We start from the raw sequence: 12,879 nt of genomic DNA on the forward strand, positions 1-12,879 counted from the left end.
CGTTTTACATCGGCCATTTCCTTATCCTTAGCTGCTAACTGTTCCCGGAGTTGCTCAATTATCTTCACGCTTTTGTTATTGTTTCCCTCGTTCTTTTCTTCCTTCTCAATTAACTGTCTACGGAGCAACTTCACGACCTACTCTGTGCCTCGCAACTGTGCCAAATGGGACACAATTGCCATCCGCTTTCTGACTTTCCCTACATTTTTCCTGTGGACCTCGCTTAGGTTCTCCCACCAAGTCTGCACTATCTTTTCTGGACCTGACTCATCATTAGCTCAGAAATTCAACCAAAGAGGTGTTTCTTTCCCCTTTAAGTATTTCCTTAACTCTTCCTCCCATAAGGGGCATTGCTCTGCTCTGTTGGTCGCTGCGACCTCGGGTTCCTGCGGATTCATCAATCTTTCCATTGCTTTAGTGGCCATTACTTCTTTTATCTCTTTCTCTACTTTTAATTTGGACAGGGGAATAAGGCGGTGATTTGAACAGCGGGTATGGCTTAAACTATTTTCCGGCTCACAATCCCTCGATAGTTGGACACAATTCTAACGAGTTTACCTTAATCCTCCTGTTTGGTACGCATGCGGGTCAGTGCACACTTCCGAAATTCGGTTATATGGGACTTGCACTTGTGGTTCTTTCTCTTTCTCGCAATTGGATTCAAAGTTTGCGGGTTCTCTCGGAGTGACAAAGTCACTTCTAATCGAGTCCCGTCAGAGGTCACCAATAATGTTGCTCTATTTATTTATCTCGGTAAATCACAAGCCTTTGCCTTATATCAATCAAATGACCACGCAACCAGTTAGTTAGTTCAAAAGATGGTTTACTTACATACACAAGAGTTATCTCAACATGCAAACACAATATCTACTACGAGTTAAACTACATCTATCAGCTACAATAACCTATACTTAACTTCAGGGCGACCGGCACTGTGCAAATGGATAAAGACCTTTCTCTGGATTTCACTTGGCTGGTTCAAAGAAAGTGGCTCTGTCTCTGCTGGGCTCATCCATCAGGTAGCAATCGTTGGTCTTGAACTTAACTGGCTGTTCCTGCTGCAAGTGGGTGGCACAGGCCAGATCCAAGGGAGACAGAACACATGGCTGTGCTCTCTTTTATCCCCCTGGGATTTTGTGCTCTTTGGTGCGGTCCTTAACCTTGGACCCAATAGTTCGGCAGGGCTCTGATCACTCTCTTCGATTTTGGCCAATAAAGGGGTGGGTGCCTTGGTAGCTGGGCAGGTCCTTAGCGGTCATGACCTTCGGCAGTTGTGCTTTCTGAGTCAGGGGAGTGGCACCGATCAGTCTGTGGCTGTACCGGTTGCTTGATTGGAGTTCAATTGTCCTTGGAAAATGGGCCATTAAAATGTAAACGAGCGGGTGTTTTAGATACACATAGGCTGTGTATCTGTCTGAGTCCTGGGTTGGCTATAATTCCTATGGTCCTTTGCAGGTGGCCATCTTAGTTGGCTGCACTGAACTTTAAACATGGATTCTGGGGACAGACTTTCACTTACTTCATGGTTCCTGACACTGTCATAATGACTATTTCTGGAGTCCAAAAGGACAAAGTGGGAGTGCAATCAAGTAATGATTGCTCTTGTGTTATCTATCACATGTCATTTTAGCAGCTGATTTTATATTGCCTAATGTAAAGTAGCTTTTTGTGATTGTCTGTGTAAGGATTTGACTCCATATTAAGGAAGTAATATAATTGTTTCATGGCATTTAGGAGCCCGATAAGGTAAATGCTGATCCTGCAGAAGGGATGAGGGTTTTTTTTGGGAGAGATGGGTGATCATTGTGTTTTGAAAGGCAGAGACAGCACCGAGAGATAATAAGAGCAGCTAGAAACTCCTCGGGTGTCAGAATGTAAAATTCAAATAAAGTTATGAAAAAGTAATTTGGGTAATAATATTTATTTCCAAAAGATGCTGTTGATTAATTATTATCAATAGAAAATGTTGGCAACTCAGGCAAAGTGTTTAAGGTAAAGAATTCACAGCCAACACATTAACTGGTCCATTCTCTCCCCCAATGATGCTGACTGACCTCCTCAGTTTTTCCAGCATTTCTGTTTTAAATTTTTAATCTCAGATTTCTAGAAAAGCTCATGGTGGCACAGTGCTGCCTCACATTGCCAGGGACCCGGTTCAATTTTAGCCTTGGTTCATTGTCTGTGTGGAGTTTGCACTTTCTCCTCATGTTTGCAAGGATTTCCTCCTTCCTTCAATAGTCCAAAGATATGAAGGTTAGGTGGATTGGCTATACTAAATTGCCCCTTAGTGTCCAGTGATGTGTAGGGTGGGTTATGGAGTTGCGGGGTGGACTGGTGACTGCACATGTGTAGAGTGTTCATTCAAAGGGTGAAGGGTCAGTGCAAACACGATGGGCCGAATGGCTTCCTCCTGCATCTGAGGGATTTTACCAGCAGCTTTTGTCCCCGCTGCTATTTATTTGTTGATTCAGTCAGGAGTCTTACAACACCAGGTTAAAGTCCAACAGATTTGTTTCGAATATTTGTTGATTGACAGAAGCTTGGACCAATGGGGCGTCGAGTTGGCCAAGCGGGCGAGTCTGCGCTGTGACTGACAGCCCTATTGACCAATAAGAAGAGGCGCAGCCTCTATAGGCGGTGTTCTACAGGCCAATAGGGCGGGTGGCATCAAAATAAACCAATAAGAATACGGACTTTGTCCAAGAGCCAATGAAAGCGAAGTGAAGGCGGGCTCTGCCAGGCGGCCAGGTTATAAAAGGAGCGCGTCGATTCCGCCGCTTCTAGTGACAAGATGGTGATAACTGAAGGTAGTGGTAGAAATTTAGACTCGCTGAAGAATCAAGTTAGTGATTGTAATCGGTGAGTTTTGTCGAACACGAAGGACGCCGGCCGCGAAGACTGTTTAAAATTGAAAATGCTTTTTCTTTTGGGTGGGGGTGGGGTCCGATTTTATCAAATAATTTAAAGCCTTGGCTATGACGCACTGTTGACCAACTGACAAGAGGGCGATTGCGATTGTTTGGGCTGGGATCCAGGCTTTGGGTTGTCAGGCGAGAAAGTGGGTCTGGATCAGTGGGTTGGGTTGTAGACGGAGATCGTGTTCAAGTCAGTGGGTTGGGGTTGTCAGGATAGAGAGTGGGGTCAATGCCAAGGTGCACGTACGTGCCAGTTGAGAGTTTTCTTAGACTATCCTAATGAAAACAAGTTGCTAAAACATGAAAGTGCAGTGAGTTTAATCTGTTGCGTAGACTGTTGAAATGACATTGTCGACAACGGTAGTAATAATTTTCACTGTTAAGACTAGTTCTGCATGATAAGGGTGTTTATATTGCTGAGTAAGAAGTCTTACAACACCAGGTTAAAGTCCAACATGTTTGTTTTTTTAACACTAGCTTTCGGAGGTGAGGAAGGAGCCGTGCTCAGAAAGCTAGTGTTTGAAACAAACATGTTGGACTTTAACCTGGTGTTGTAAGACTTCTTACTGGGCTCACCCCAGTCCAACGCCAGCATCTCCACAACATGGCTATATTGCTAAGAGCCGAGCTGCTGACTCCTCACTGATTAGCAGCTCCTTCTCGGGTCCCTCCCTCTGACCAATTCTGGAGAATTTTCTAGAAAGTGACTCACTCACTGGTGACGATGGTGAAGCTGAATTAAATGCCTTTACTTCCTTTTGGTTTATGTTTAATAAGATAACTGATTGCATGAAAGCTGCAATGCCATAGCACTTTGTAGTTATTAAATCATAGTTGTAATCAAAAATAAATGAAAGGAGACCTGAAGGGTAATCACAAACTCGGTCAGATCGGAGAAGCGAGTGGTTTGGGGAATGTGAAGCTTAAATGGTTGAAGATATGAGGCAAAAGGAGGATAAGGTGCACCATGTGTACAGAGCTGGAGGAATGTGTTGGTGAAGAATGGGTAGAGTAGGATAAAGAAGGAATGGTGTGAGGCCATAATGGATTTTAAATTGAAGGTAACTTTTAATTTGGATGTTTTCATGGATCTGGATCTAATGTAGGCCAATGTGAGCAAGACTTGGTTCAGTTTGATGGGAGCAATGTCATTTTAATTTAACTAGTTTATTGAGGCTGTTGGATGTCTTGTGTTAAAACCTTTTTGTTCTTCTAATTGCTATAAATATAATGCAACTACTTACAGTTCTGAACTAAACTGCCCAAACTTCCCTTACAAAAATGTGTTTTTGTGTTAACAGACGAAATTCAGTTGGTTTCTCCCAGGAAACGATGCGAGAGATGCCCAGCTATGGTAAGTTCAATTTTCATTTTTTCAGTTGTATTTGGGAATTTGGTTCCACCATTCCATGATGCTGATGCTTGGTTTTTGGACTTCAGTACATTATTTTACGTGGTCAGAGATCTGTAATGCTTGGTGGTATGCTGATGGTAAGAGTTTGTGTAGAGGATGAGTTTAGTGTAAGTATTTCTAAAAGAGTCTCAGAGCCATTCGGATATCCCTTTGGAACTGCAAGGCGATACAAGAACTTTCCATTTTTTTTAATGCATCTAATAGATAACATGTTTGTGACTTCTAACTTTTGTGCTATTTATCCGATCGTTTAGAGAATGCTCTAAAAGTACTGCACTCCCAAAATAACACTTGTGTGGCTAATCTTCCTTGGCGCATGCATGGCGGAAGTAATAATACTGGTCAGTGCTAAAATGCCTTGTGTTTCTTGTCATCGGTATTCATACCTGTGACCCTGTGAATAATCATAGAATCCCGACAGTGCACAAAGGCCATTTGGCCCATCGAGTCTGCACTGATACTCTGAAAGAGCACCATTACCTTGGCCCACTCTGCCACCCTCGCCCCATAACCCTACATAAGCTTTGGGCTCAAAGGGGCAATGTAGCTTGGCCATCTTTGGACTCTGGAAGGAAACCGGAGCACCTGGAAGGAACCCATGCAGACATGGTAGAATGTGCAAACTCAACAGACAGTCACCAAAGGTTGGGATTGAATCTGGGTCCCTGGTGCTGTGAGGCAACAGTGCTAACCACTGTGCCACTGGTATATTTGCAGTGTTGTACTTTAGCAGCATTATATACCATTAAAACATGCAGCATCAGCTGAAGTGCATTTACTAGTCCTATTCAGATCAACGATAGGCATGAAGAATCCAGGCAAAATGGGACTTTCTTGATCCAAAATGTTCATTGGTGACTGGCTCAGGGTGACTTGTGCCATAGGAATTGGAGATGGATAAACAGGGTGACGTGTGCTATATAAACAATGTAAGGATCCCTTAATTCATTATAAGTTGAAACTATTCCATTAAAGGAATTTTGTCATTGTTGAAGGAATTTTCTCTCATTGCTTGTAGATGAGGGGTGAGTTAAGTGGATAGACAGGAGAAACTGAAGCTGAAATTGTTCTCCTCGGCACAGAAAGTTAAGTGGAGATATATTAAATGTGCTGGAAATTGGGAGTTTTGGCAGTGCAAATAATGTGAAACGGTTTCCTGTGGCAGTTGAGTCAATTACCAAGGGCACAATGAGTTGTGGTCTAGAATACACGACTTGGAAAGGGTGATGGAAGCAGATTCTACAGCAAATTTTAGAAGGAAATTGTGTATATATATGCAGTACTTGAAAATAAAACATGTGCAAGATTATGGGAAAAGAGTCAGGAAATAGAACCGATCGAAAACTCCTTCAAGGAGGCAGCCAGCATTAAACCACTGAATGCAACTTTGTGTAAAATAGCAACAGTTGAAATTCAGTTATTGCTATATTTAGATTCCTGTGTAATTCTGTTATGTTTTTAATATGACCAACAACTGGAGAATTGTGTTCACTGCCATGTGAATGTAATTATTGATCTTTTAGGTGAAACAAATATGCAACAAGGATCTGATAATGTTCTGAAATCCGATTCCGAAATGGAGCAGATGTCTGAGAAAGATGTTGAAATGGAATGGGGAATGGATGGATATGCACAGGAGCAGAAGACTGAAAATATAGCTACCGTTGTGAATAAATTAAGACTTTGTTCTCCTTGTCAGAAGACAGAAAAAAATGTGAGAAAATCACCTTCCAGAACAGTTGGCATCATGAAGTCTAAAATCGCCCGATCGAGCTCAGTGTCATCTTCAGGCAGTTCCCGGTCAGGCTCGGTATCATCTTCAAGTAGCATTCAATCAGGTTCAGTATCCTCTTCGGATAGTTCTCGATCAAGTTCATGTTCTTCAAGCAGTTCACGGTCAAGTTCAACATCTTCAGGTCCCTCCCGATCATGTTCAGTGTCCTCTGCAGGCAGCTCTCGATCATGTTCAGTGTCCTCTTCAGGCAGCTCCTGCTCCGGTTCAGAGCGGTATGGTTCAAGTTCGGATGAAATCTCTTTAACTTCAAGAGGCCGATGTGCTTCACTGAAGAGGCGATATGGAAGGCCCAGGCAAGCCTATTCAAGGTCCCGATCTAGGAGCTGGTCACGATCTTGTTCCCGAAGATCCAGATGTCGAATGCCTCATCAGCCATTGTGTAGATACAGGCCCAGATCCAGGTGCTACGTACCCTCTTCTAGATCATACCAAAGGTCCAGATCCAGCTTGAGGTGCAGAAGGTCCTGCTCAAGATCACGGTCTAGGTCTCCATCCAGATTTCAACGAAGTTACTATGGCTTTGCGTGCAGAACTCGAGCACCATCACACAGAAGAAGTCGGAGCAGATCGAGGGGCAGATCTATTCACTTAACACAAAAAGGTAAGATAGATTGAGAACAGAAAGTATTTTCTAAAAATTTGAGACACCAATAGGAGCAGGAGTAAGCTATTCGGCCCTTCAAGCCTGCATCGCCATTCATTATGATCATGCAAATTGTGGCGAGCCCAAGAGGTTGCTACATTTTGTCCTTTTTTAGATGCATGTTTCCCTCGAGCAAAAGGTCCAACCTGTACATAATTTTATGTACCATCACACACCACAAAGCCTCCTTTGGCTTTCAATGTTGAGAAGAAATGTACTGGTCATGTGTTATATCCAGAGCGCGATCGATTGAATGGCCACGCTGCACCTGAAAAGCAATGCGCCGTGGCGCAACGTGGTCAATGGAAACTGGGAGACTATGCTTGTGTGATCTACCCAGCTCTCGAGATCTAACGTGATCTTGCGTGACGTTACAATGTAGATCCCATCTTTTGTGGTTAGGAGCATTTTTTGGCAATTAAGTCTCTCTATATTATGCAGTTCTCCACGCCCTGGGATCTATCGCCTTTGACTCGGACGAGCGCCATTCAATACTGGTCTCCACAAATGGGGACTAGATGGAGTGACACTTGTGGGGGTCTCTCGGGGGATTGGAGGCCCCAAGATGCATGCCCTAGGTGCTAGCCTGGCACTGCCAAGATACCAGGTTGGTGTTTCTTTGCATAGTTGCGATCGGACCAGGGCTGCCCTGCGTGGGTGCTTGGTTTTTTGAAATTGGATCTCTAAAGTGGTAGTAATATTTCCCATCAGCACTTTATACTCATAATCCAAGTTTTTAAAAAGCTCAAGAGTTGCAACCTGAAATTGAGTAAATTCATTTTGTCTTCCACCAGAGAAAAAGAAGTTGCTTGAAATTGCAAAGGAAAATGCTGATAAATTATTGGGAAAGGGCAAAATGCATTTGCCTCCCAGTCTTCTCAAAAATGAGAAACCGTTTGAAGCTAAAACTAACAGTGATGCAGTGAAAGAACTGACCAGAAAGGTGGGTAATGAGCTCTGTATACTGTAATGAAATGTATTCTAACTACATGTCTAAATATTGAAGAAGATATTCTCTATCTTGACTTTTCCAACACATTCTGACTTGTACAATGAGCTCTATGATCTTTATTATAGTGGTTACTGTCAGTTTACTCACTCACTTGCAAACTGGTGTTCCTGCAGTGAGGTAGAATAAATTCCGTTTCCAGCTCAACTGCCTGTTGCATTGGTTCAACATCTAAATTACTCTTAAGAAAGAATTTGTTTCCAGTTGCACAACTGGGCAAGATAGTAACAGCAGAAACTATTCCATGCTGATTTATACTGGAAGAAAAGAGACTGTTGTGCTTTTTGCAACCTCAATATCCCGAAGTACTTTGTAGAGAATTAGTATTTTTTTGAAACGAAAGGGAAAATGCTGGAAAATCTCAGCAAGTCTGGCAGCATAGTATTTTTTGATGTGTCCTTTGCTGTTTGTAATATCAGAAATTGTAATTTATAGTAATTTAGCTCTACTGTAGCTTGTCAACATGTCATTCAAACACTTCCTATATAAACTAAAATTGGTTTGTGTGACTTGATCTATTTCTGTTTTATAGAAGCCTTGAAATGGACTGCACTTCTTGAAGATATGAGGTGGTATCTTTGTATCTGCGTATGTGCAGTGTTTGGGAGCAGTTTGGCCAATGTAGTATGATTTTAAAGAAATAATTGGCTTTCTAAATCTCCATGGGTGGGATTCTCTCTCCTCCCAGCCACGTGTTTCCCAGTGGTGGGAGGTGACACGTCTTTGGCTGCCGGCGGGATTTGTTGCTCCCACCGCTGCCACTGTCACTGAGAATTCCATTGAAGCCACTCCACGCTGCTGTGAAACCCGCAGGCGGTGGTGTGCTGCCGGCTGGACCAGAGAATCCTACTGCCAGTGAATGGCTGGAAAACTCTGGTCCATCTTATAAAAGAAACTGGGGCATTGTATATCTATCCAAATATTAAGTAGGAAAGCTCTTTAAGATCTTTGGTGAAATGTCACTATTCCAAATACATATTTTACCTCTCGGGCGGGCAATCCTGCAGTTGCCAGCCCACCATAAAATGTGGAAGGATTAACCAACCAACATAATCCACTTTTATTGCCCTCTCTTCTGTTTGTTATTTGGGTACAGAGGTTCTGTGATTGTTGTCCAGATAACTACTTCTAGAAATATGGTCAAAATGGAGAGTTAAGATGGATGGTGGAAGCTAGGTCTTCATCTTGCCACTCGGACGACAAAGCAGTACAGTATGTTGGTTCTTTTGATATACTACATTGACTTGTGAAGGAAACTTGTCATGGTGCATCTTTACTCTGGCCCTGATGAGGACAGTAGTGGCAAGTAAATCATTTCTCCACAGCCAATATACGTATACAGGACGATCATACTGTATATTATTGTCCAAAATGTAACTAATTACAGAGAATATAAAGCTCAAAAGTGATTCTGCCCAATTTGTCTGCTGGTGTTTATGCTCCATGAGGTTTCTCCTGTTCCATTTATTTTGTGTCTGTCTTTCAGCATATCCTTCTATTCCCTTTTCTGTAATGCACTCTTGTACATTTTCAAAACCGGTGTGCCTTAATCACTGATAGGAAATTCCATATTGCAGCCACTCAAGAGATTACTCCTTTTTTCTATTGAATTTAATAAGTCTTGTATTTATGGCTTTAATTTTGGATTCTTATAAGAAGCATTCTCTCGGTCTACTCTATACAATCCATTCATAATTTTTTTTTAAAAATCCTCTTATTAGGTCACTTCTAAGTCTTCTGGTGGGATGGGGTAAAGAAGTGTCATCTATTGCTCACCTGTATCCCTAGATCCTTTTGCTCTTCTACCCTGTTCAGTTTCTTACTTTCTATTTATCTTACCCGAGTACATAATCTTGCACTTATTAATTCTTTTGCCACTTAATTGCCCTGTCACCCAAATCACTTCTAGCCTGCCAAATTCTTCCTCCAGAGTTGGGAATTCAAGTTTAAAATGTGGGTTTTGTTGGAGCTATGTTCAAACAAAGCACAGTCTGCCTTTAAGTTGAGTAGGATTTGCCTACCTCTTTGTTCTAAGAAGGTCTGTCTCCACAACTTGGCATTGGATTGACCATTTAATTTTCACATTCTGTAATGGTATTTAAAGCAGAAAATTGAGTGCTCTTTTGAGGTTGTGATGCTATATTGAAGGTAGTATGGAGGGAACCTCATTTGAATGTGCCAATATTGCACTTAACTTTGGGAGTGCTGGTCTGATACTGGGTCCAAAAGCACACTTGCCACTCAAAGCAGAGGAACTCAAAACAAAATAACTTTTCCATGCTTTGCTAGAATTCAACATTTGACAGAGTTTAGTTCACAATCCATTGCCTATGGTTTGAAACAGTTCCTCGTACAAATTACTTGTGCAGTTAATAATAATAATCACTTATTGTCACAAGTAGGCTTCAATGAAGTTACTGTGAAAAACCCCTAGTCGCCACATTCCGCCGCCTGTTCAGGGAGGCCGGAACCTGCGCTGCTGGCCTTTTTCTGCATTACAAGCCAACTGTTTAGCCCACTGTGCTAAACCACCCCCGTGGCTCAGTTCTTGATCCTTGCTGCCTGAGTTTCAATTTCTTAGTTAATGTAAAAGTTATTATTTCTTTCACTTGCTCTTCCTGTTGAGGCATGAAGTCGACAAAGTCCCAGAGGACCATAGGCTGCTCTTTTTTTGATAGAGAGAGAAAAAAAACTGATGGACGGTGATGTAACCTGATGGTCACCGTCCCTCAGGTGAGGGGCATGAATCATCTTAGTTGAGGCATAAGGTTTGACTATATGCTGCTTTTGGGTTCAGTACTGGCCTTGCTTTACAGCTTTGTTCTAGGATTTTCTTGTCCTCATAACTTTTCACTGTGTTCCAGGAAGTTTTGAATATCAGATCTTTGCCGAAGAAGAGACCAACAGTTTTTTGAAGATAAGTTTATTGGCTTTTATAGCCTAGAATATACCTTATCAACACAGCTGTGTACAGTTCTATATTTGTAGTAGCAATTAATGTCACTGAAACTACACAGAAGCATTTTAACTCTGAAGTTGAAATTATCATTGGAATAACTAACTTGTTCAGTGGTAATTCATATTGATTTGACCCATTGATTACATTGAAGTAATTGGTGTCCGTTAAACTTTGATCAGTGGATCGGATATTCTAGAATTCTAACATTTCAAGTCCCATTCTTGTTTCCTTGGGTCAGCATGCTAAAATAAGGTTTGATGCATTCAAAACTGTTAATTGTATTGGTGCAAATTCACAGAAATGGTATGATGCCAAGCCACAAGGAACAATAGGAACTCTACTGCAGATTCTGCCACATCAGGTAGAACAATCGTGACATTTATTACTCAAAAGCCAGTGTTGTAATGTTGGGTCGACAAGTGCTTCATCCTGAAGAGATTGTCTGATTGTGGGTAACAGTTTACAGTGCATCGGTCACTTTAAGATTAACCTGTAGATTTTCTGTATTTTTGTGCAGGAATACAAAGAAACTGAAGAGGATGAACCAATTCAGAAATTACCAAGTGCCACTGTAAGGATGGACACAAATCACTGGATAGCTTTCAGTGTTAAAGTAAGTAAAATACATAAACAAAACATTGCATTCTAAGAGAGAAAAAGTTAACATTTCGAGTCCACGTGACTCTTCAGAGCTAAAGAGAAGAAATGTGATGGATTTTATATTGTAGAAGAAGGGGTGGAATGAAATAGGACAGTGGTAGGTGTGTGCTAGGACACAAGACCGTGTTAATGGCTGTTTAGGACTGTAGAAGGTGCTGGCAAAGGTAAAATAGCAGCATGTATGATTAGGAGAACAAAGGTCAGTGCCCAGCGAAGGCAAACTAAACAACAAGTGACAGTGGCCCTGTGGCAGAGGAGGACACTGTTATGTTGGGGCAAAAATCTATTTTGTATTTATTTTATTTTAAAAAAGGAATCCAGAAGGCTGTAATGTGCTTAACTAGAAGATGAGGCTTTGTTCCTCTCGTTTGCATGCAGGCAAACATGCACTGCTTGTTACTAGGGTGCAAAATGTAATACTGTATAACTTTCTGAAATGCCAACCTATGATCCAATTCTGCTTGGTATTGACCTAGAATGATAGTAATGTACTTATGGATTTAAATTAATACTCTGTTATGGTTGCTTTGGCAGCTGCTATCTATTTAATTGACTTTTTTTTTTGCAGAATACAGTGGCAAAACCATTGAATCAAAAAACTGCAAACACTTCTGCTGCTAAAGAGTCTCCTGAACACAAGCGGAAAGGGAGCCCTTATGGACAGTGGGTACTGGTTCATAATAACCACAAGAATGCTGATAAAACAAAAGCTTGTTGAGGACCTTTAAATGATGTGTTTATATTTTTGTATATGGGATAAATTATTCTGGCACCCTGACAACTGCATAGCTAGGCAGAATATTGTGATAGCACACTAGTTTCAGAAATGTGAGGCACTAGCTTTTAGCTTGATCCTAATTGGACTAAACGGCATGTGTGGTTACATCATGTGCTAACAAATATTTAGGCTGTGAATGTTTCATGCCCAATGAAATAATACTTTTGAAATATTTTGCCAATTTGCAGGTAAGATGCTGACTATTACCCAAGATTTCAGGTGGAACTTTATTCTTGTTTTGTAAATGTGAACTTTGATTATCCAGAATTCAATAAAGGTGATTTGTGAATTTTATTTGTTTTGATGGCTTGTAACTTTCAACAAAATAAAGGCTTATAGGAAAATAGCAGTGTGGATTTAGACAGTTACATTTTTACTGCTGTTTAATTTTGGAAAAATGAACAGTTTTTTAGGTTATTGCTCAAGTCATTGTGCTGAATTTTGGACCACTACTGAGTGAACAGTTGCTTCTTCTCTTGGAGGTTTCCAATCATTTATTTTGCACAAACCCATCCTATCATGTACAGTATCATTAAACATGTGTAGTGTGATCTTTTGTCTGAAATGTTACCAAATATTCACATTGGAGCCTGTGCTTTTTGCTGAACTTCCCTAGATTGAGGGGCTGGATAGTTTTGAGTTCCCTAACACATCAGATATACTGCAGCTCCTAATATGTGCCTGCCTTTATTGATTTCCAACTGAC

General features: G+C 41.3%; 1 protein-coding gene across 6 annotated transcripts; it reads left to right on the top strand.

Moving 5' to 3' along the window:
* The first annotated feature begins 2,721 nt into the window (after positions 1 to 2,721).
* Positions 2,722 to 12,517, top strand: rsrp1 (arginine/serine-rich protein 1). 6 transcript variants are annotated; one of them, XR_005460954.1, is made up of 7 exons: positions 2,722 to 2,859; positions 4,217 to 4,269; positions 5,853 to 6,725; positions 7,562 to 7,710; positions 8,309 to 8,345; positions 10,641 to 11,348; positions 11,964 to 12,099. XR_005460954.1 is itself a non-coding variant. In XM_038799544.1 (6 exons), exons 1-5 carry the CDS (start codon positions 2,792 to 2,794, stop codon positions 10,689 to 10,691), a joined length of 1,194 nt encoding a protein of 397 aa, XP_038655472.1. In that variant the 5' UTR covers positions 2,722 to 2,791; the 3' UTR covers positions 10,692 to 10,693; positions 11,253 to 11,348. The 6 variants fall into 6 exon arrangements, 2 of the variants coding, with proteins under 2 accessions (XP_038655472.1, XP_038655457.1); XR_005460948.1 differs by lacking the exon at positions 8,309 to 8,345; XR_005460949.1 differs by lacking the exons at positions 8,309 to 8,345; positions 11,964 to 12,099 and having other exon boundaries at positions 10,641 to 11,096; positions 11,253 to 11,348.
* The last annotated feature ends 362 nt before the right edge of the window (positions 12,518 to 12,879 follow it).

This window comes from Scyliorhinus canicula, chromosome 1 (genome assembly GCF_902713615.1).
Source record: "Scyliorhinus canicula chromosome 1, sScyCan1.1, whole genome shotgun sequence".
Classification (NCBI taxonomy): domain Eukaryota; kingdom Metazoa; phylum Chordata; class Chondrichthyes; order Carcharhiniformes; family Scyliorhinidae; genus Scyliorhinus; species Scyliorhinus canicula.